This window comes from Polypterus senegalus, chromosome 13 (assembly GCF_016835505.1).
Source record: "Polypterus senegalus isolate Bchr_013 chromosome 13, ASM1683550v1, whole genome shotgun sequence".
In the NCBI taxonomy this organism is placed as follows: Eukaryota; Metazoa; Chordata; class Cladistia; order Polypteriformes; family Polypteridae; genus Polypterus; species Polypterus senegalus.
Genome location: NC_053166.1, coordinates 76296899 through 76319882, shown reverse-complemented (window position 1 = coordinate 76319882; position 22984 = coordinate 76296899). Strand labels below are relative to the sequence as shown.

Here is a 22984-nt window from a genome sequence, read left to right as displayed (position 1 = left end):
GTAAAAAGTCTTTCAGAGGGATGCAGCACTTTTGGAATTGCTAAGATATTGGTGTGTGATCACAGAACCATCAAACATTTTGTTGCAAATAGTCAACAGGGTCGCAAGAAACGTGTTGAGAACAAAAGATGCAAATTAGCTGCCAAAGATTTGAGAAGAATCAAACGTGAAGCTACCAGGAACCCATTATCCTCCAGTACTTTCATATTCCAGAGCTGCAACCTACCTGGAGTGCCCAGAAGTACAAGGTGTTCAGTGCTCAAAGACATGGCCAAGGTAAGGAGGGCTGAAACCCAACCACCACTGAACAAGAAACATAAGTTGAAACGTCAAAACTGGGCCAAGAAATATCTGAAGACAGATTTTTTTCAAAGGTTTTATGGACCGATGAGATGAGAGTGACTCTTGATGGACCAGATGGATGGACCTGTGGATCAGTAATGGGCACAGAGCTCCACTCCAACGTGGAGGTGGGGTACTGGTATGAGCTGGTATTTTTAAAGATGAGCTAGTTGGACCTTTTGCATTGAAGATGAACTCAAAATCAACTCCCAAACCTACTGCCAGTTTTTCGAAGACACTTTCTTCAAACAGTGATACAGGAAAAAGACCATGATTTTTATGCAGGCCAATGCTCCATCACTTGCATCGAAGTTCTCCACTGCGTGGCCAGCCAGTAAAGGCCTTAAAGATGAAGGAATAATGACATGGCCCCCCTTCCTCATCTGACCTAAACCCTATCGAGAACTTGTGGGCACTTCTTAAGCGCTAGATTTACGGGGGAGAAAAACAATACACCTCTCTGAAGAGTGTCTGGGAGGCTGTAGTCACTGCTCCACAAAAAGCTGATCGTCAACAGATCAAGAAACTGACAGACTCCATGAATGGAAAGGCTTATGACTGTTATTGGAAAGAAGGGTGGCTATATTGGTCATTGATTGATTGATTTATTTTTTTTGAAATGTCAGAGATGTTTATTTGTAAATTTTGAGATGTTTGTTTATTATTCTCACTATAACAGATGAAAATAAACAAGTGAGATGGGAAAATTTTCATTTTTCCTTTAGTTGCATAATAAATCTGCACACTAATAGTTGCCTAATAATTGTGCGCACATATGTATTCCCCTGATGATGTTCACACTCACATTTCTGTTGTGAAACATTCAGGCTTCAGGTTTATTAACATTTTGGATTGACTGATAGCACTGTGTTTTTTCCATATTAAAATTAATCCTCAAAAATACAACTTGCCTAATAATTGTGCACATAGTGTATATGAAAAAAGACAGTTGTAAGGCAATTTCAGCAAAACAGGAAAAATATATTACAAATTTAAAAAAAAGAAACACATGAAGAAGAAAGCAACAATGGCCTTTTCTCCTCCCCAACACACAATAACCCCCTATGCATGGAAATAAAAAATAAACAGTGGAATAGACACCCCACCCCCTTCCAAAATTCACACAATTGTCCAGAGTTCATGTTGTTTGATTATCATGGGTGAATGAATTCTAGAAGTCAGATAACCAAAGAATTTGAAAATGTAAAAGAACTTCACAAAGCTCACCTGAGTCTGCTAGTTGTAATTAAATGCAAGATTCACATCCCTGGACACAATCAGCGAACTTCACTTGTCTAGATGTGTCTTCAAAGCCACAGAATCTTTTTACATGGCCAATGCAGATGCGATCCGTTTAACCAGTTTTCCAGTCTTTCTACTCTGATTGCTGTACTCTCTAATTCCTTGACCTTCTAGAGTGAGATGTTCAGCCTTCAGGGGTGCTGCTGTCAATCACAGGGTGTATGGGCCACCTTCATGGCCCCACAAGCATATCAGACAGACAAGCAGCAAATGCCTGATATTTTCTATGTGGCAGTACTATGACAGAGCACAATATAGTCACTTTATCAGTGATGAAGTTGAGAGGAGCTGAAGAGATTTGATCATGGCTACAGGGCACATTAGGGACATTTGCTAACTGGGTGGACTAAAACCCTTCATTGACTGGCTGGAGTGGATTAAACCCTTTAATCGATGAGCTAGTCAGTGGGTGGGGTACTACTTCACAGGGAGGGTGGTCATACAGTACTTCATAACCCTGCTCTGCCAATGACACAACTCTAAACACCACTGCCACCAACCAAGTGTCTATATGGCAAGTTAAGAGCCAACCGTTTACTATACAATCATACGTAAGGTCTAGCCTTGCATCTTGGAGAAGATCAAAAGGTGAGTTACAGGGTGCTATTGAGGGTGCTATGTTAACACGATGAAATTCACCCCTTCACGATCATAGTGGTCACAGAGCTGGTTGGATTTATTTGACATGACACAGTGCTAAGGTAGACTTCATGGAGGAGGATACAGAAACAGTGGACAACAACCTGTCTTTAAGATCAATTCCATTAAATAGTGCATTGTACAGACTTCTACACACAACCTGTAAAATGAATCCTGCTGTGAAAGCCTGCAAAGCGTAGAGGTGGTTTGTTTTCTGGTGAAAGGTACAAAAGGAGCACATTTAGGGTCTTAACTGAGTTATGCAATTGTCTTGCTTAACTAAGCTTAATTTTAGGTCTTTTGAAAGTTCATAGTTAAAAACATTTCAAATGAAACAGTGGCACATTAAACATCATTTACTTTTTTATTTAAAGGGTTATAAATATATACTTTAAATGACGAAACATACATATTTAAAATAACACAATTAGTTTAACTTACAAAAGAGATTTATTCACTTTCAATTATGCTAATACGGGGGTGCACATTATAAAGATGAATAGGGAACGCTTGCCATTTACTTCACTGCCATTACCTTTGGAATTGTCGTTTGTCTTCCCACTGAGTAACAGACTTACAGGAGTCAAGGCTGCACTTCTCCAGCTTGCTTACACAGGAGACTACAAGGATAAAAAGTAGACATCCAAGATCCACAAAATAAACTAATCCTCAAAAATTGGTGCAATTTTCCTAATCAACATGTGTCCAGAATCTGCATTATGAATGTCAGGCACTGCACTGCACCAGCCATTACAGGTGATTCAGGCAAGACCAGCTATTACCTTGTTTATAAGTAATAAGAAAAAAAATCTTTTCAAATCACAGTGATCATTTCAATAAAAAAATAAAAACACATCCATTTCATGTCTAGCTGGAGACCGACGTAATGATTGCTGACCAAAGCATATAAATATTAAATTAACAGTGCCACAAACAGCAAACATCTTCAGATAGGTGTGCAATAATATAAATTCATTTGGTGCACATTTTTAATTGGAATGAGTATCTTGATAATCCTAGATGTACAAGTGTGCTTATGGCTTATTTATTTTTTGCTATTCAAAGAAAGACAATGCATAACATGTGAAATAAATACTTGCATTCACGCATGATGACCACTCTGACAACACTAAAGCTATCCAGGAGTTGGTCGCTCTGGCAATTTATTCTTCTTTTACAAGGGACTAAGATTAAAATAAGCAAGCAAGCACAGTATAATTGTTCTGTCTGAAGAATAAGCCTGTAATCACACACAGAGCAATCTGTGCACCCTATTCATCAGCTTACAGGTCACAGTGGATAACTGACTGATGTTTAACAAGCCGACACTGTCATTTTTGCAACAAAATGTACTTGTCTTCCCTTGGCTCTGTGCGGACAGACTTGTATAAGAGGAAACAGAAATTGAAACTGTGGCTGTAAACCCAACCGAGCCTCAGACTGGCCCTCGAGATCTCCAGATCCTACATAAACACTGAGGTCACTGGTAGGGCAGCACTTGCAAAGAAGGGTGGAAAAAAATGGAAACGAGAAACACAACTCCAGAGATTTTTATCATCCAATTCAATAGCAAAAGTGGAACATCTGAAAGCCAAAAGGAAACTTTTTTTATATTCTACCAAGTGCCATGTTATTTCTGCATGACAGACATGTCTTATTTAGTTTTGTCTTGAGTAGAAATTGCCCTTAAATGAGAGCCAAGCAATTGGCTCCTTTTCCCTCCAGTCACTTTGCTAAAACACTAATGAAGCTGAAACACCCAACACTGAGAGAGATATAGTAGTTCCACAAGTCAGTAAGGTCTTTAATGAGGACACTAAACATACAGTGGTCTTTTTATTAAAACGGTGTAGTACCATCCTCATTGGGAAAGCTAGTTGTGCAGCACAGCATTATGCAACTGACCAAATTCCCCTGTCACATTCTGTTAATACATTTAAAACTCACAAAGCCTGTCTGGGCCGTAATGGCCAGTCCTGGAAAGAAAGCAGGCTTTCACCTTTACCAAGCAGGAATTTCTTTATGACAACAAAAGAGAGTCCACTTGTCAGTCTAAGAGGTTCAAAATTAGAATTCATGTTTCATTTAGTTTTAATCTGCTCGACAGCTGTCATCTCCTTTCTAAGCACAACATTTAGGCAATAATTGTTAAGTTGCTGTAACAGCATAAAATGATGTTCTGCGCTGGTGGCAGCTTTTTACTTGCCAGGTAAAACAGAGCCATGAACTGGAGGAACAGCTAACTGAACAATAGTTTTGTTGAAATCATAAAGGGATCATTTTTCTTGTAATGCGCTAAAATGTAAATATAAAGAATCCATCCAGAAGTATAAAAAAATCCACAGGGAAGGAAAAAAAATGTTTTCCTGTGTCAGGATTGCTGGCTTCAAATGGCTGCAGCTTAAATCTATCTAGTTACAGCTTCACATCATGGATCACACTGAGCCAAGCCTGCACTGTTTAAAGAAAACTGGAAAATGCACAATCTGCTGTAGCTTATTTAGCCCCATCGCCAGGAGCAAAACCTGTCAGGGTGTGTAGATAATGTCCAAGGCTGGAACTGTGCTGATCTACTGGTACTGTCCATATCCAGGGTAGCCCTTCTGCTGAGATGGATCCTTTGGAGGAAGTGGGCCTGAGTCCTCTCCAAGTATTATTTCTAGGAGGGAAAACACACAAAACAAATCTGAATTAATGTTCAACTATAAAATTCATCAGTATTTGTAAAGCCAAACTGTAACAAATTAGCAGTTTCCTCAAACAGTCATTTTATTTCCTATTAAGTGAAACAGGTTACTAAGGGAGCACATTATGAAAAAAGCCACAACATGGAGAGGCAAGATAGGAAAGATACATTTACTTGTAACTGGAGAACAATGATACTAACCAGAAAGCACTAGAGTATGGCATTCTCTAGATCCCTGGAGGTTCTCTGAGGTAATAATGGGCTTCCTTCACATAACAAGTGAAACTCTAATTCTCAACACAGAAAGGACCTGCAGCCAAAAATCAGCCAGAAATGGAAATCTAGATGCAGCTTGAAAGGTAGCTCTAGCCAAGGGTCAGATGTTGACAACTAGGAGAAGGGACTTACTAGCAGAAGGTGAGACAATGGAAAATCCACCCTTTTATTAGATTAGATAACCTTTTTTAATCTCAAACATAAACTCAAAAGAACTCAAATTCTAGACAGGCAGGGCAACAAATCAATGTAAAGGCGCAATTAAGGATTTTGATTTTTGCCTCTTTATTGCTCTTTGATGTGGTGCACTCCACCTTGTGATCTGCGTTAAATATATGCAATCATGTTCAGACGTCTGAGCTACTTTAGGCTGAAGAGACGGGTAGATGGCACTCTCTATCATGTAAGTGATTTCTATCCAATACTACATGGTCTGACTTAAGCTTTTTACTTTTCAAAGACAGAGAGCAGGCTAGATAGGTTAAATAATCAGGACTGAAGACAAATCTGATAAAAAAAAATTCAATATGACATGTTATGAGAAAAACCAGCAAAACCAAAGTTATTTTTCAACATAACTCTTGTGAACTAGGATACTCTTGTATAACATTTATGAATCTTCCATTTTACTTAAAGAAAATGTTCCATCTTGCTTGAAATAATTAATGGGTATCAAGTATGAGTTAGATGGTTACTGTCATACTCAGAGGGATTATCAAGCCTACAGAGATAACTTCTCAATAATTAGAACAACTGCAACAAAGGCAAAGCATGATTTGTTTAGTAAGAAGCATATAAAACAGTTGCACTTTTATGTGTGTCATGAGCAACGTTATTATAATTTTACCTTTTAATATTAGTTTTTATTACTATATTTTTTCGGACCGTACTTGGAAATTCAGTTTAGTTTTAGTTTTCATTTGTGAATATGAACTAAAAAAGATAAATTAATAAATATAGAATAAATACAAAAACACAACTGTATGTTTAGTTTTTCACCTTTTATTTCATCAGTTGGCAGTCTCTCTTCGCCTACCTACCTGTAGTTCAGTAGACACGATGCCATTTTACAAAGTTTGTATCGCTTCATTGTTAAATTACATTTTAAAGCAAAAGTGACTGGTCAGCAACAATGCACTGATCCTGTATGATGACCTAGTCAGTCTTTTAATCAGTGTTGTTTTATTTTCAAAAATCGGGACTGGTCTCCCCTAGACTTTCTCGCATACTCAGATATGGGGATGGATATTTGAGGAGTAAATTGCAAGACAAATATATTTTTATATTATGTACATTAAAGAACCATCAGGAACAAATCAAATTAATAATATATTGTACAAGTAATCGGACTATACACCTGCATGAATAAAACAAAAATATGTTGTATGTATTCTGGTAAAGGCCCACTTCCAGTTGATGGATTTGACCCAAACGTTAATACAGATCGACAATTATGGTGTAACAACCACATGCTAAATTTCATTCATCCATCTAGCTGTGTTTTTGAGTTACCATGTTTGCACACACACAGACATAATTCCAAAAAACAGTATTTTTGGACTCAGGGATGTCTAAAACGTCAAGACTCATCAAAATCTTGAGGTCAAATTTTTTTCATGGTTACTATACTTTCTCTATACTTTGTATACGAGAAAGTAAAAATGATTTCTCCTGTGCAAAGTGGCAGGTGAATTACTGTCAACAAAAAGCAGGCACCTGAGAAATAAACTGAAACGTCACTCGTGATGATTCTGTCCATACAGTAAAGGTTTTGTTGAGCAGCACATCCAATTTCAGGCGTTTGAATTCCATCTTGATATACAACAAGAGCAAAGAAAGGCAGCACATGCTCGTATTCAGCTTGCTCTGTCACTGCAAATCCTGTGTGAATGCCCACCCTCTGTCACCAGCCAGATGAATAAATATATGTGGGTGGCTCATGGAGAATGACTTTCTGTTTTAGAGTTAAAAGTTATAAAGGTTAAAGACTAACAGCAAGAATATTCATTCAAAAATGAAAACTAAAAATAATTTTAGTAAATTATTACTTTTATTTCAGTTAGTCTTTCCAGCTACATTAATAGTTAATAATAGTTTTGTTTAGTTTTAGTTTTTCATTTCGGTTTTGTTAATTATTTTATTTCAGTTTACAAAAATGTTTTTTAATTAACATGGGGCGGCTCGCCAACCAGCCACCTGCGCTACCGACCAGCAACTCAGCATATCTGCCGAACACGTATGTGGATTTCACTTTCACCAAACAACAAAAATTTTAATTTTCACAGATAGGCGTACTTTTCCCCGATAGCAACACAAATTAAACGATCTACTAGTCTCCGACTTAAAGTTTAAAGCCAAACAATATCTACATACTTCTGTCATATAACCTATGTTCATATATTCAATCTCTTTTCGCTGTTACCTTTTCGTCAATATCGCATTGAATTTTGATTCCATGTTTGGAATTACATTGTGACAACACAACGTATAACTGCCCGTGAGTGAATATTGTTTCTCTCTACAAGAAATGTGTCTGACAATAGCATTCACACAGCAGTAGAGTGTTGTACCGTGTTAGCCATAGATTGATACAGGAGAAAGTAGGGTAAAATGACACCTTCTATTGGCTAACTAAAAAGATTACAAATGCAAGCTTTCGAGGCAGATAAGGCACCTTCAGCAGGCAAGGTGACAATTTACAAGCCTCCGACTTAAATTTTAAATCTTGACAATATATTCAATCTCTTTTTGCTGTTCCGTTATTTCACTGAGTAATAATTTCAATTTGTTTGCACTAATGTGATCTTTACTATCATTTTTTTTGAGACTTTCGAATTTTTGTACTTCCATTATCTCTAACCTGCTCTGCATGTGTACTGCGCCATTGATTTTGAATTCTTTACAACATTCTACTTGGTCATCTACTCTTTGTCTTTTATTTCCAGCCCCAGGCATGGTTAAATCTCTTGGCACAATGTCTCATCTCACAGGACGTGAAAGTGTCTCTCCAAGAAAATCGCATCTCATCCCCTTCCAAGATATTTTTTTATAATAAGAGACATAATTTCAGTTTGGATTTTAGTTTCCATTAACTATAATAACCTTAGTCGTGACACACGATGATTGTTACAGCAGGTGATCGTGAATCTTATGCAGAATATTGCAGAGTAACTAGCAAATGGCACCACTCAAGACTTTGTCTGGATGGGATCTTGGTGTATGTATTTGTGTGTACTTTTGTGCGCAATCTTTAAGGACAAGATTAAATGAACCCAATAAACGTTCCTGGTGAGTCCCACAAATTTCCTAATAACACAGCATGTGCACATGGTGCATTTAACTTTGGCATGTTTTTATTTTATCATAATTAAAAACATATTAACCAAAAGATCAATTGCTTTTCACAACACTACATAATTTTCATATTGCATTTTCAATTATGTCAATAGTTCCACTTCTAAACATTTCTGTGTTCCGATGGCAGGCATAAGTTTGGTCAGCGGGGACTGTGGAGTGATTAGCCGAAATGGAGAAAACGATGTTTTAGGTCTCGCTGAAAAAGTTTACTCTCATGGTAAATTGTCCAAAGTTGTTTCCTTTCTATACATGTTAAAATAAGCGGTGTGGTTACATTTTTGAGGTATGGGTTGATAGCAGTTTTAACTAAATACTGAATATAATGAAACATTTGTTAGTGTCACCATGCTTGTTTCTTCATAGCTTTTTATTTATAACCTCTGTGAAAATCAAATATTTTTTACCTTCTTTCAACACAGAAATGAATGAAATTGTAATTTACATCACCAGCTTCCACGTGTTCAATGATGGCAGATCCCTGGCTTATGAACTCCCAGTTTACCTTCTTTAGCATTGGTTGAACACACTGGTGATTATAATGCCCCTTGACTTTTTGCAATTGATTGGTCATTTGATTATATTTAGTTTTGCCATGATTGAATCAAAATGGACTACACTTAAGCTACCACTAATGCAATGCAATAACTTTGCTTTCAGTTTTCACAGGTGATCAAATAGGCATAAATAAAAATGCAGTATACTTTTGTATCACATGTTAAACTGACAGGAAAATTAAGTGTTGTAGTGAAAAGTAATTATTTGGTTCATATGTCTAATTACGACACAGTAAAACCTTCCCAAAGTTAAATGCACCACATGCACATACATTACATTTCAATTTAGTTAACATGTTGGATTGCGTTCAATTTTGGCACAAATAATCTTCCAAAGCCATGTACCCTAACAAAATTCCCCATAGCCTTTAGAAAAAAACAGCCCCACAACATCACAAACCACACTTGACAGACGAAATCAGGTTCTTTTCAGTATAGCTATCTTTATTTTCACGCCAAACCCATCTTAAGTATTTATTGTCAAAATGCACAATTTTCACTTTGTCTGACCATAGAACATGGTTTTAATCAAAGTTTCAGTAGCAGTTATCAAACTCCAGGCTCTGACATTTGTGGTTAAATGACATGAAAGACTTTTTTTCTGGCATGCTTTCCAAATAATCTGTGACCGAATGGCAGTGCAGCTGATGGTAGCTTTGGAGACTAGGTGACCCCAAGATGCTATTTTCTTCTCTTTTACCATCCTCCTCACTGTATATGGGGTGCAAAAACTTGGGTCCTCTTACAGACAAACTGGTAAAAGGTTCAGTTGATTTGAACTTATTACTGCCCTAACTGTAGATATGGGCAATTCCAAAGAAGTAGCTATTTTTATAGCCATTCCCTGACTTATGAAGCAGTCACAACACACTTTTCTGTCATTTGAATTTGTGTGTTCTCTAATCTTTCCCAAGTTGATAAGTGAATATGGGAATCTGGACTCTGTGTTACCTGATATGTTAACCCCAGTGACATAGGAAGTCATTGATTACTGCTTGAAAGACTCTACACATTCTGATTAACCTAAAAAAAGTCAGATATGGATGTAAAAATGCTTCAGGTACACTTTTTTCATATGAATTTCTACTAGTGCTAGTGATTGTCAGTTCTGTGATACAAAGAAGAGTTAGGAGCCAGGCTGAGGAGAACTGACAAGGTAGCCTTCTCTGAAGATCTGCCTATGCCACACACCAGTCCAGGTAAGACTGAGGAGATTAGGATACAGCGGTGTGAAAAACTATTTGCCCCCTTCCTGATTTCTGTCACACAAAAGAAAAAAAAGGCCCATGTAGGTTTGGATTTTTTTTCTCCCTAAATAACAAAAACCATCATTTAAAAACTGCATTTTGTGTTTACTTGTGTTATATTTAACTAATGGTTAAATGTGTTTGATGATCAGAAACATTTTGTGTGACAAACATGCAAAAGAATAAGAAATCAGGAAGGGGGCAAATAGTTTTTCACACCACTGTATTTAACGCGTAGCTCAAGTCTTGGTGCAGGACAGAAGGGTATAGGTTTATGGAGCATTGGGTCTTCTTTTGGAGCAGATGTGGGGCCTGTTTTGCTGCAGCGGCTTATAACAGAACCATAGGGGGACTAGTCTGCTGGGCAGGCTTATGAGTTGGTTAGTTGAGGATTGTTTAAACTAGAGAAAGGGGGGGACAGGGAGTTTAGGACAGGCCAGGTTTAGAACTGTACACAGAGGAACAAATGATAGTGTAAAAATAAAAATTCATAGCACTGTAAATTCTAACCTAACGTTTAAATCTAAAATTAAAAGGAGTAACATATTAGAAAATAGCTTACCTTAATGCAAGATGTATCACAAATGAAATAATTGAGTTGGAGTTGTATACAGAGGACCAATTATGATATTACAGCAATAACAGAAACCTGCTAAATAACAATGATGAGGAAGAATATAACAGAGAAATACACACATTTTTATGAAGGAGAGACAGAACAGAAAAAGAGGTGAGGCTGCTGTTTAGGTCAAACAGAATTTAAAAGTAAATCTTTAGTTGGATGAAGAGCCACGTCTTAGTGAGGAAATGTAGTTTATCCTGGACAGCATTAGGGAAAGAGGCCTTATTTTAGGAGTGCATTATAGACTGCTGAATGCAGACAGTAATTTCAACACACATCTTTCTAGTAATATTAAAAGGGAAAGTTTACAATGGGATATTATAGTCATGGGGGACTTAAAACTATCCGAATATTTACTGGCAAATACTGGCGCACAAGAGCAAGAGTTTTAAGACGTAATCAGTTACTGTTTTTTAATACTGCATGTTAAAGCACTAACGCGGGGTGAAGTCTGTCTAGATTTAGTATTTTGTAATAATCAGTATAGAATTGAGGGTGTAGAGGTGATTGAACTATTACGGTCAAGTGACCACAATATAACACAATCCTCAGTGTTTTGGGACAGTGCAAATTCAAAGACTAAAACTGTTACACTTTGGTAAGGAAAATTTGGAGCAAATACGTCAAAGTCTAAGCTGGATAGACTGGAATAAGCTTTTAAGTGTGGAGACAGCTGAGGAGCAGTAGAACAGGTTTAAAAATGTTTGACATGTAATGCAGGACAGGTACATACCTAAATTTGGAATTAATAGGAACTTAAAAAAAGAAATCCACAGTGGGTTAACAAACAGTTAAAAAAGAGGCTGCAAAAGAAAAAAACAGCTATATAAGGAGTATAAGACTAATAACTCAATAAAAGTCATAGGACTTTTGAGAATATAAGGGAAACCATTAAGAAATATATTAAGGAAGCTAAAAGACACATGGGGCCTCATGCATAATGCTGTGCGTAGAATTCGCACTATAACATGACGTAAGCACAAAAGCGGAAATGTACTTATGCACAAAAAAATCCAGATGCATAAATCTGTGCGTTCGCCAACTTCCACTTTCTTCTGCTACATAAATCCCGGTCAGCGTGGAAAGTAATGCAATTGCACGCGCCTGCTGTCCCGCCCAAACTCCTCCCGGAATTACGCCTCTTTCAATATGCAAAGCAATATAAATAGCACTTAAGCTCAGTGTTCTGTGAAAAGGAAATGGCAAAAGTACGAGGAAAAACAGAAGAATTTCAGCGAATACCAAGTGGAGGCAAACAAAAACGTACTATTTATTGGTTTAAACAGTGGTATAAACAACAAAAGTAAGCTAAACAAGTGACATAGCGTGTCGGAGAAACTCGAAAGCTCAAGTTCACAAAGTCGCAAAGTCCCCGAAATAAAAAAAGAAGTTGTCACATATCAAAGTTGCTGTGAAAAGGCGAGTCGTAACCCACCGTCTGAGTGTCATATGAAAGCTAATTAGCGTACAGAGAAAAAAAAGGCACACAGTGTGAAAAAAGCATGAAATGTCAACTTTAATCTCTAAATTTACACTTTAATCACGTAGTTTATTTTGTCATTAAAGTAGAACGTCATAAACTTCATCTTAAAATCTCTTAATTTACTAGTTTCTCAAATCCCATCGTAACTAAAGTAGTACGTTAAATGCCTTGTTTTGTATTTGATCTTCTATGTGCGTGAATCACTATGTGCTTCTGTTCTTTTTCTTCCTCCAACAGGACACAGAATCCATTACATTCGTGAAATTGCAGCTCTCTGAATAATTAAAATATTGAGAAGTATTCGTGATATAATTTTCATGACGATAGGAGTTAAAGTATGTTATTAAACATGGGAACACGGTGGCGCAGTGATTGTTAATGTCTTATGCAAGATGCTTGCTGCGCCATGCGCAACCTTTGATGAACTGCTTTATTACAGAAGTACTGTCTTTTTCAAACGTACTAACCTCCAATTCCTGTCCTTCCTTTTCTTTCTCCACATACCCAATCGCCATACAATCAGCTCTGTTATAAACGTTAAGCCAACTGTAAGCTTGGAACACCGATTCTTCAAAACTTTTAAGGAACATTGAAAAATCTTTGTAATGTTTAATTATTCTATCCATCTATCCTTCCAGTGTCACACCAGCCATAGAAAGAATACAGTGTGGGGCAGGAACAAACCGTGAAAGAAGCTCAAATTACTCGCTAGCACTGCAAAACCGTGTAGTTTAAGTTAAAGTTTTATCTGTATATAATAAATATATTTAGCTGCATTTCATCTTAAAAATGATATTGTCATCATATGTAAATGCACGCTTTATAAAGTGGCTCAGGTTGTGCAATATTATAACTATATCATAAGTACAATTACCTCACTGTAAACTTGCAAGTACAAACAGTTCTACAAGGAGCACCTGATTGAGTGCATTTAGAGTTCTTGGGATGAAACTGTTTGTGAACCGCGAGGTCCGTACAGGACTCTGAAGCATTTGTCAGACGACAGCAGTTCAAACAGCGAATGGCTGAGGAAGGGTGTGCTTGATGCTGTATACTGATAATTCTCTTTCCTATCAGCTGCTGTACTCCTGTGATTTACACTCAGATACAGTGATATAAATACTCTGAGTGGTGCAGTGAGAGTAATATGGAAAAAGATGATCCGATGTGGCAACCCTTAAAGGGAGCAGCTGAAAGAAGAACAAGGTACAGTGTAACTACGGTAAGAGTAACAACGCTAAAGCAGCTATTGTATTTAGAATAGTTTAACTATTCTGTGGACCATTATATTGTTACAGGTTAATTACAATCAGATGCATTAAACTAATAAACCATATGTGGTATATTTCAGTGTATTTATAAAGCCGCGTCAGGAATTTGGATCTGAAAAAGAAAGATAAACCACACAGGAACAGTAGCATTGCTTTGACGCTGGGTGCCGCCAGTCTGCAAAACCGAGCGCAGAACTTGCATAAGACAGGGTATGAGGTACCGTGGAAATGTGCGTGGCTTTACACCAAGTTTAGGTTTTATACATCGTGATTTGAACATGGAAACATTCTTACGCAACATTTCTGTGAGTATGCACCTTTTATACATGAGGCCCCTGGAGAGGAATATAGCAGATAAGGTGAAAGATGACCCAAAGAGATTCTTTCAGTATTTTAGTAGTAAAAGATGAGTCAAGCAGGAGATGAACTGCATTAACAGTACAACAGTAAAAGAGGACGTAAAAAATACAGTCGGTGAAATTGCAGATGCTTCACAAGTTAGGAAGTAGATAACCTTCCAATGGTTTAAAAAAAAAAAAAAGAACTGCTCAGATTAAATAGACTGAAATCAAACAAATCTCCAGGACCAGATACTATTAACTCTTGATGTTCTTAAAAGGAGGTTAGGAAGTACATACATAAACCCTTGACACATATTTTTAGAAAGTCACTGCACTCTGGAGAGATTGTAAAGGACTAGAAAATGGCAAATATCTCATTATATTAAAAGGGTGACCAGGCAGATCCAAGCAACTATAGGCCAGTAAGCTTAATGTGCATCACAGGAAAATTACTGGAAGGATTTATTAAGGATAAGATTGTGCAGCACGTGACAACTACAGGAGTTTTTCTGAACAGTCAGCATGGGTTCAGAAGAGGGACGTCATGTTTTACTAACATGCAGGAGTATAAGGAAGCAACAAAAGGTATGATCCAAGTGGAGCTTATGGTATTATTTATCTGGACTTTCAGAAAGTATATGATAAGGTGCCACAAGAGAGAATGGGCATCAAACTAATAAAAAAATGGGAGTTCAGGGTAATGTTTTTAGACGCGTACAGAACTGGTTCAGACACAGGAAGCAGACGGTGATAGTGCGAGGAACCTCATCAGAATTGGCTGATGTTAAGAGTGGTGTTGCACAGGGGTCAGTACTAGGGCCACCATTTTTAATATATACAGTAAGACCCTGTTTAACGCTGTTTCGGTATTATGCATTTTTTTCGAATTCTAATTTTTCATTGATTCACTTTGTAGTCCTACAAAAGTGTGGTTTTCGGTGAAAATGTTAGTATTCGCTGCAATCGCATGACTTGATTAAATACTTGCATACAGTCTCGCGGCACATTCGATATCAGTGCAGCACAGTACATTACGTATGCCTGCTGCACCACTGTTCATTTATGACTGGTCATCAACGTTATTGGGTAAGGATATAAACATAACATTTTATTTTACTATAATAAATAACAATTATCACTTTTTAGTTTTAAAATGAGTGGTTGCAAAGAAAAAGAAAGTGACAAGAAAAAGCATTTTGCTGGAAACTAAAATGCAGGTAATCAGACGATTAGATGCAGGCGAATGCCAAATTAGCAAAATTTGTGTTTCTGAAGATGAGGAACAAAAGGAACTTTTAACAAATTTCCTAAAAAAAATGTTTAGCCACTATTACGGAAATTATAGATCATTTTATACAAAACAATCCAAATTTTGCTAGACGTTCAAAGACAACACGAAGTGTCATTAATGCAATGTCTTGCTATCGACAATTGCTTGCTGAATGACAGAGAAAAACGCAAAAAGTGTCACATGAAGAAGAACCTTCCTCATCACAAACAAATTATATACTTAATCGAATATTTTGATTTTCATGAATGATTTATGAATAAAAATCGGTATTAGCAATAAAAAATGTCTATAATTAATGTAATAAAAAAGTATTCTAATTATACGTTACAAAATAAAACAAAAAAATTATAAAAACTTTTTTATTCTCTATCCTGTTTTATCTATCCCCATTATTTACGTGTTAAGATGACCTTGTTTAACGCTGTTTTGTTTAGCGCTGGGATTTTTTGGAACGTATCCCCTGCATTAAGTGGGGTCTTACTATATATATTCCTCCAAATCATTTATATACGCAAGTAACAAGTTGGTTACATTTGCAGATGATACCAAGACAGGTGGATTGGAAGATAATCTGGAATCCATTAAATCATTACAGGGGGACCTGGAGACCATATAAGCCTGGGCAGATTTGTGGCAGATGAAGTTTAATGTCATTAAATGTAAAGTATTACACATAGGAAGTAAAATGTTTGAATACAAAATAGGAGGTCTGAAAATCAAGAGTACACCTTATGTGAAAGAAGTCACGGTGGACTCTACGCTATCAACGTCTACAGAGTGTTCAGATGCCATTAAAGAGACTAACAAAATGTTGGGTTATATACCACGGTTTGTGGAGTACAAGTCTAAGGACGTTATGCTCAAACCTATAATGCACTGATGAGGCCTCATCTTGTGCAGTTTTGGCTACAAAAAGGACGTAGCAGCGCTAGAACAGGTCCACAGAAGCATGACTAGGCTCATTTCGGGACTACAGTGGATGAATTATGAAGAAAAGATTAAAAGAGCTGAGCCATTTCAGTTTAAGCAAAAGATAATTAAGAAGTGATAAGACTGAAGTGTTTAAAATTATGAAGGGAATCAGTACTGTGGATCGAGACTGTTATTTTAAAAACAGTTCATCAAGAACAAGGGGACACTGCTGGAAACTTGTTAAGGGTAAATTTCACACAAACATTAGGAAGTTTTTCTTTACACAGAGAACCACAGACACTTGGAATAAGCTACTAGTCAGAGCGGTGGACAGTAGGACTTTAGAGACTTCCAAAACTAGACTTGATTTTTTTTATAAGTGGATATTTATTATATATACTTGTATTATTATAATATTAATAATAATTAATAATATTATAATATTATACTTATTATTTTTTATAAGTGGATAGGACCGGTGAGCTTTGTTGGGCTGACTGGCCTGCTTTCGTCTAGATTGTTCTAATTGTGGCACATGAGGCTTTGTTAAAAATAATTCTCTCTCATAAATAAATTTACTTCAATTAAAAGTGGGATTAATGTAATCATTTTCAGCGTGATATTAAGGTAATTTCCGAAACTTTTATAACTCTTTTTACTGATCTTTCCCAGGAGTGCAAATATTTTTGGAGTATATTTAACCCTAATTCAAAGAATGAAATAAATTGACACATAACAAACATCTATAGTGTCTGCTATGTCACACACCATCGATCTTTAAAATTTAAATTTTTTAGTCTACCTCTAGACTTTGGAATAAAAGGGGGGCTGTTCGTAATACAAATCAGCTAAATGAGAGACTTTATAAAGGTATATTGTTCTTTGACACTAGAAATTTATGGATTGAGGAACACTTGATTTAAAGGTTTTTGGCATACTTGCTGCCTGCATTCTGAAGCAAGAAATAAAACAATAAACCAGAAATTAACATAGGAGCTAATCTCTGTCCACCTACAAAATTAGTACCATAGAATTCCCTTTCAGGTTCAGGCTTCAGCCATTTTGCTTTTTATGTTAACATATGAAGGGTGATGAAATTGAGAGATTTTGGGAAAAAACGAGTAACTGGCAGCAAGCATTGTTAAAAAGCTTACTATAATGCAACATCTGACATACTGCTTTGCAATTATTTTTTAACTTCTTAAAGTTCTTCTATAACTATGTCAATATAAAGAAATCCGTCTATAAAATGTCCTTATTCTTTAATTGCGTTCATGATAAAGAATGCACTTAAGCACCAACTCCACTGTTACAAAGTTAGCTTTCACAAGGTGAGTTACACTTTTTCTTTAGAACAATCTATTCCACACACTATAAATTTCCTCACTAATTAAAAACAAGGTTGTACAGTGGATAAGCATCTGGTTCAAAAAATACATGTAAATGTATCTACCGTCAAATGTTAATTAATGCCCCTAAGGGTATAGAATTCATCCTATTGGTGCATAGCCTTCCAAACCACAGTTGGGCTACTGCCTTCTGCAGCTGCACCAGCCAACCAAAGAGCTGAGCTCTCCTTTAAAAGGCACACTCATGACTATACTCACACTCGGGGCGCTTCTAAATGCCTTCTTAATTAAACTGTTCTTGATCTCATAAATAAATGTCATCCCTAAGTTCCAGTATACAACAATACACCATTCTCATGCTTATTTTCTGACTATCCATTGCATGCAGATAGCATTCATTAGCAAAATAAAAATTCTAAACCTCATTTAACTAATCTCCATTATTAACCTAATGCAATTTGGCATGTAATTAATCAAGAATGTATTATGATGCATCAATAATTTACATCTAATGTCTGCATTAGCTACAAACACGCAGTACCGATTTACTTTGTATTTTGAAATTGGAAAGAATTTTTTTTCGGAAGACATTGTGTTTTCATGACCCCTACTGGCCATTATTAAAAACATTTTTTAAGTTGTCTCTTGCAAAGGGATGGTAGCCTTTTATTTCTAAACTTTACTCTTTTTGCCTTTTTGTATTTTATTGTGACTTAGAATTACCATAAATAAGTCAAAAATAAATTATTAATACTATGATCCAAAATTTCCTAGAAAAATACAATATGGAGTAGGCACACTATTTGCAGTTCTTTTAAAGAGTTTTGAACTACAATGGACTATGGAAGCTAATTTGCAATGTCATAGGTTTACTTGTTGACACGCAACGTGTCCCCCATTACACCAAACCTTTCAGGAAAATATGATTTTATATGCTGCCATGTCAGATGCCTGCAGTATCTGAAATGAGATGCAGTTTAACTCTGACCTTCTGGCATTCCATGCTGAAGAGGATATGCCAGGAAAATACAAATGAGACTTTTTATTTGCTGTGTGTACTAAGATGCAGTCTAGCAATGATTTACCTCCAAAATCTTGAGCATCCACAAGTTTTCTTCGTCAAAAGCTTTAATGTCATGTAACGCTGCAGAGAGATGCTTGTTTTTTTCATTATTTTGTGAATGAAAGCAGAGCTATGCTGGTCAACAATATGTAGCAGACATTGTTTAAAATTGTGCAGTTTACAAATGGTTATTCTGTTTATACAGGTATACTCAAGAGGATTTATTATTAATTTTGTAAAATATAGTATACTGATTTGTCTCTAATTTACAGATTTAGAAAAACATTTTGTTATGCAAGAATCCATCCATCCATCTTCTAAACCCGCTTATCCAGAGATGGGATGCTGAGAAGTGTTTTTCTTTTTGAAATTAGGAAAACCCTGCATTTCCAATAATAAACTATATTTTAGCTATGTTCAAATAAATGGGAGCAATTTTTATCACTGTAATTAATGAGTTTCAACCTGAACAGAAAGACTAGACTTCTTACTCTGATCTATTTAATTAGATTTCCAGGAGGTGGTTAGTAAAAATGGTTTATTAGAAAATGACTATGTTAATTGGTTTTATATGCAGATAAATATAATGTGGCTTAGGTTTTTTACCATTTGTCACAATACTAGAAATGCTGTGTCCTCCTTTACTCTCTCAATAATTAAGGTACAGTAAGGTACATTAAGAAACACTGTATATACAATAGAGTACAGATCCCTTAAATTCTTTAATACATAGACAGTTAAAGTTAATGAAGAGTTGTAAATTAATAATTTGTCATGTTTTGTGTTTAGCAATTAAATAATGACTACCTTAGTGTTGTACTACAGCATTTACAGAATAACAAGGATGGCAGCATGTCCAGTTGCAAGTCAGCAGCGTTGTAGTTAAAGTCCCATCTGTATGTTTTTTTAATCTTATGTTTTATATGAAAAAAACATATGGAGGGAATAACCAAAACTACATAAGTTACATCAAAAATCAAAAACTTTATTATTTCTATCTCATGCTGTTAGAATATTACAATATTTTAAAAATTATATATTTTTTTCTAAATAATTGCATACTGAGATAAGTGTGCTCTGATTCAAGGTCCATGTCTTATAATCTCATTACTAAAAAGCAAAGAGGCTATTTAAAATTACAAAAAAGAGACTGGATGATAACATGCATAAAAGACTGTAAGATCATCCCTCACCCTACCCAGAAGGGGGAGAATTAGGATTGATTTCCCCCTGCAGTATTTTTAGTCGACCAAGGAGAAACATGTACCAAGTTTCATGAAAATTACTCCAGCCGTTTGGAAGAGATGCTGGAACATACATTGACTTTTATATATATAGATTTGAACTAGAAGGTACTGCTTACAAAACAATGCAACCATTTTCGAAATACAGTGATCCCTCGCTATATCACACATGTAAACATATCTAAATATATATCACAGATTTTTCGCTGGTTCGCGGATAACTACGGACAATTGGTCTTTTAATTTATGGTACATGCTTCCTCATTTTGTTTGCCCAGTTGATTTCATACAAGGGACGCTATTAGAAGCTACCCAATCAGAGCATGTATTACGTATTAACTAAAACTCCTCAATGATATACAATATGCTTCCCGCGTGGTGCTTGATTGTTTGGTTTTCTCTGTCTCTCTCACTCTCTCTGACATTCTCTGCGCCTGACGGAGGGGGTGTGAGCAGAGGGGCTGTTTGCACAGAGGCTGTTTGCCTAGAGGATACGGATGCTCCTCAAAAAAATGCTGCTTTATCACGGTGCTTCAGCATACTTAAAAGCCCAAAAGCACGTATTGATTTTTTGATTGTTTGCTTTTTCTCTCTCTGACATTCTCTGCTCCTGACATGCATTCCTTTGAAGAGAAGATATATTTGCATTCTTTTAATTGTGAGAAAGAACTGTCATCTCTGTCATGTCATGGAGCACAGTTTAAACTTTTGACTAAAGGGTGTTATTTCATGTCTAGAGGGCTCTAATAATGTTAACAGTGTGGGAGAGTTTATAAGGGCTTAAAATATATAAAAATAACCATACAAACATATGGTTTCTACTTCGCGGATTTTCATCTATAGCGGGGGGTTCTGGAACGCAACCCCTGCGATCGAGGAGGGATTACTGTAAACTAACAAAACATTACAACTTTAATTTACAACCATTAATCTACTAGTAACACAGAAATGACAAAAGGAGCAAGTACTATTAAGGTAATAAATACTCTTTTTTAAAAAAAGAAATACCTAACCATATTTTTGGGGTCAAGAAGCGGCCCACTGTACACTACTGTAGAAACTGTTTTACTTTCATTATCTAAAGGATACTGATGAAGCAAGGAAACAAAACAAACAGAATACTCCACTTAAAACATTCATAACTGCAGATTCAAGTTGTCTACCTTTACCTTCATTGTTTTTAACAGTAACCACAAGTATTTAAAACTACTGCAGTTGTGAGTGGCTTACTCTTATCCTACCATTTGAATCTGACAGATTTAGTACATTTGTACTCATCTCATAAGCCCTCCTCCTCTGACCATCCAGCCATCTACACAGCAGTGAAGATGAGATCACTACTTTCACTGTGTAGGGACATGTTCAACCTCCACATAACCAAGTAGTGCTGCCATAGGTATAAACCTTATCACTCAGGTTTGCTTTTTTACAGGCTTAAGACCAACATCCTGTATCTTAGCAACTCTCTTCCCCAATTAGATCTACCCTATGACAGTCACAAGGATGAAAGGAACCTGAGCTCTCTCTGCGATGTTAATAAGGAAACATGTGAAATCTATGCTCCCATACATCTAAAGTATGTATACGTCTATAATTCCTTAGTATTCAGGGTTTTCAAAAACAGAGAATCGCTGTTGCAAAAAATGGGTCACCTAGTAGATATCCTGCTTACGAATGAGATATAATACACTTGTTCACATTTGTGTTACCCCTAGACCCAAGTCAGAAACTGCCTTGGACCTTCTTTTTCCATGCACAAAATCTATGTTGTTAACCTTTCTATCTGTCTTCCGCAATCCAATGAGAAGCCTATTCCTTTCTTCTCATAATTCAGCTAGAATTGACTACTGTTTGACACTTAAAATGATGACATAAAACCTATACTACTGCTGTGATGAAATGCTTATTGTCCTGCACCAGGCTATGCCCTCTATGTCAGACTATAATGAAGTGTGCTCTGACACAAGATCTAGGCCTCACTCACAGTGTCATTACTAGGGCATGTATTGTTAAAAGTATGAAAGTGAAAACTGAGACATTATTGTAAATTAAGCTGTTCATCACAAAAAATATTCATTCAAAACAGCAAAATACACAAGTCTAAACTGGAATTCAGTTTTTATAGGAAAAGATGCTATTGAACCTAAATGAAAGATGGCCTTGCTTTTCATATTTAGGATAATTAATGAAAATGTCATTATCATGTAACATCTGTGTGCCTTAGAGGCACATGGAGAGGACAAGAATAATAAATTAGACCTTGACTTCCACTGGATTACAACATTACACAATAAAGAAATACATTCTGGATTTATAAACTATGACATATCCTGTGCTAAGCTACAAGGCTAAAAATACTAGAAGTGAAAAAAAAAAAAGAGAGAGACAGACATCTAACTGCATGTGTAAACAGCAACAGAAGAATGCTTACGATTTTGAAATTGCTGTGCAGTGTATCTGGTCAGGAGGATGCCAACTCCCTCTATCAGTGATAGGAGTATCCCTCCCATCATTGCTGAGCCCACCATAGCTAAAGGCCCACCTGTCCAGAAGAAAAAGAAGCAAAACAAAGGCATTCACATGTATTAAAATCCATTTACAAAGAAATAACTATGAAAAGAACAAAGGGTATAAATCAACACTGGACATCCTGTCACAAGAAACTACAAAGCAGGCTTCAACTGACCAAACAATATGAATGAGTGACAAATAATATTCTTTTCATTTTGTTTCTTTTACTGTTTTACATGCATGAATACACACATACACACAGGCAAAATGGTCAGTACTGCTGCCTCACGGTTACAGAAAACTGGGTTAGACTCCTAGCCCAATATCATCTCCTCATTCATGTGGGATGTTCTCATCTGGTTTTCCACCAACATCTAACATATGTGTGTGTGTTATAGAAACTGTAAACCCTAAATTGACCAAGTATGAGTGGGCAGGAGTGTGTACATGAGCATGGCCGACAACAGGCAGCCACCCTGTCCTGGACTGGTTCC

At 36.4% G+C, this 22984-nt stretch overlaps 1 protein-coding gene across 3 annotated transcripts in view; it reads right to left on the bottom strand.

The window, feature by feature from the left end:
* Positions 1-4060: 4060 nt before the first annotated feature.
* Positions 4061-22984, bottom strand: part of timm17b (translocase of inner mitochondrial membrane 17 homolog B (yeast)) — a 37464-nt gene continuing 18540 nt past the window's right edge. The window contains exons 5-6 of one of the 3 annotated variants that reach the window (XM_039774999.1): positions 22411-22521; positions 4061-4942 (exon numbers count right to left, since the gene is read on the bottom strand). In XM_039774999.1, coding sequence (XP_039630933.1) covers positions 4854-4942; positions 22411-22521 — 200 coding nt within the window. In that variant the 3' untranslated portion in view covers positions 4061-4853. Of the gene's footprint in view, positions 4943-22410; positions 22522-22984 lie in introns of those variants that run through there. The other 2 variants (XM_039775002.1, XM_039775000.1) reach the window with 2 other exon arrangements.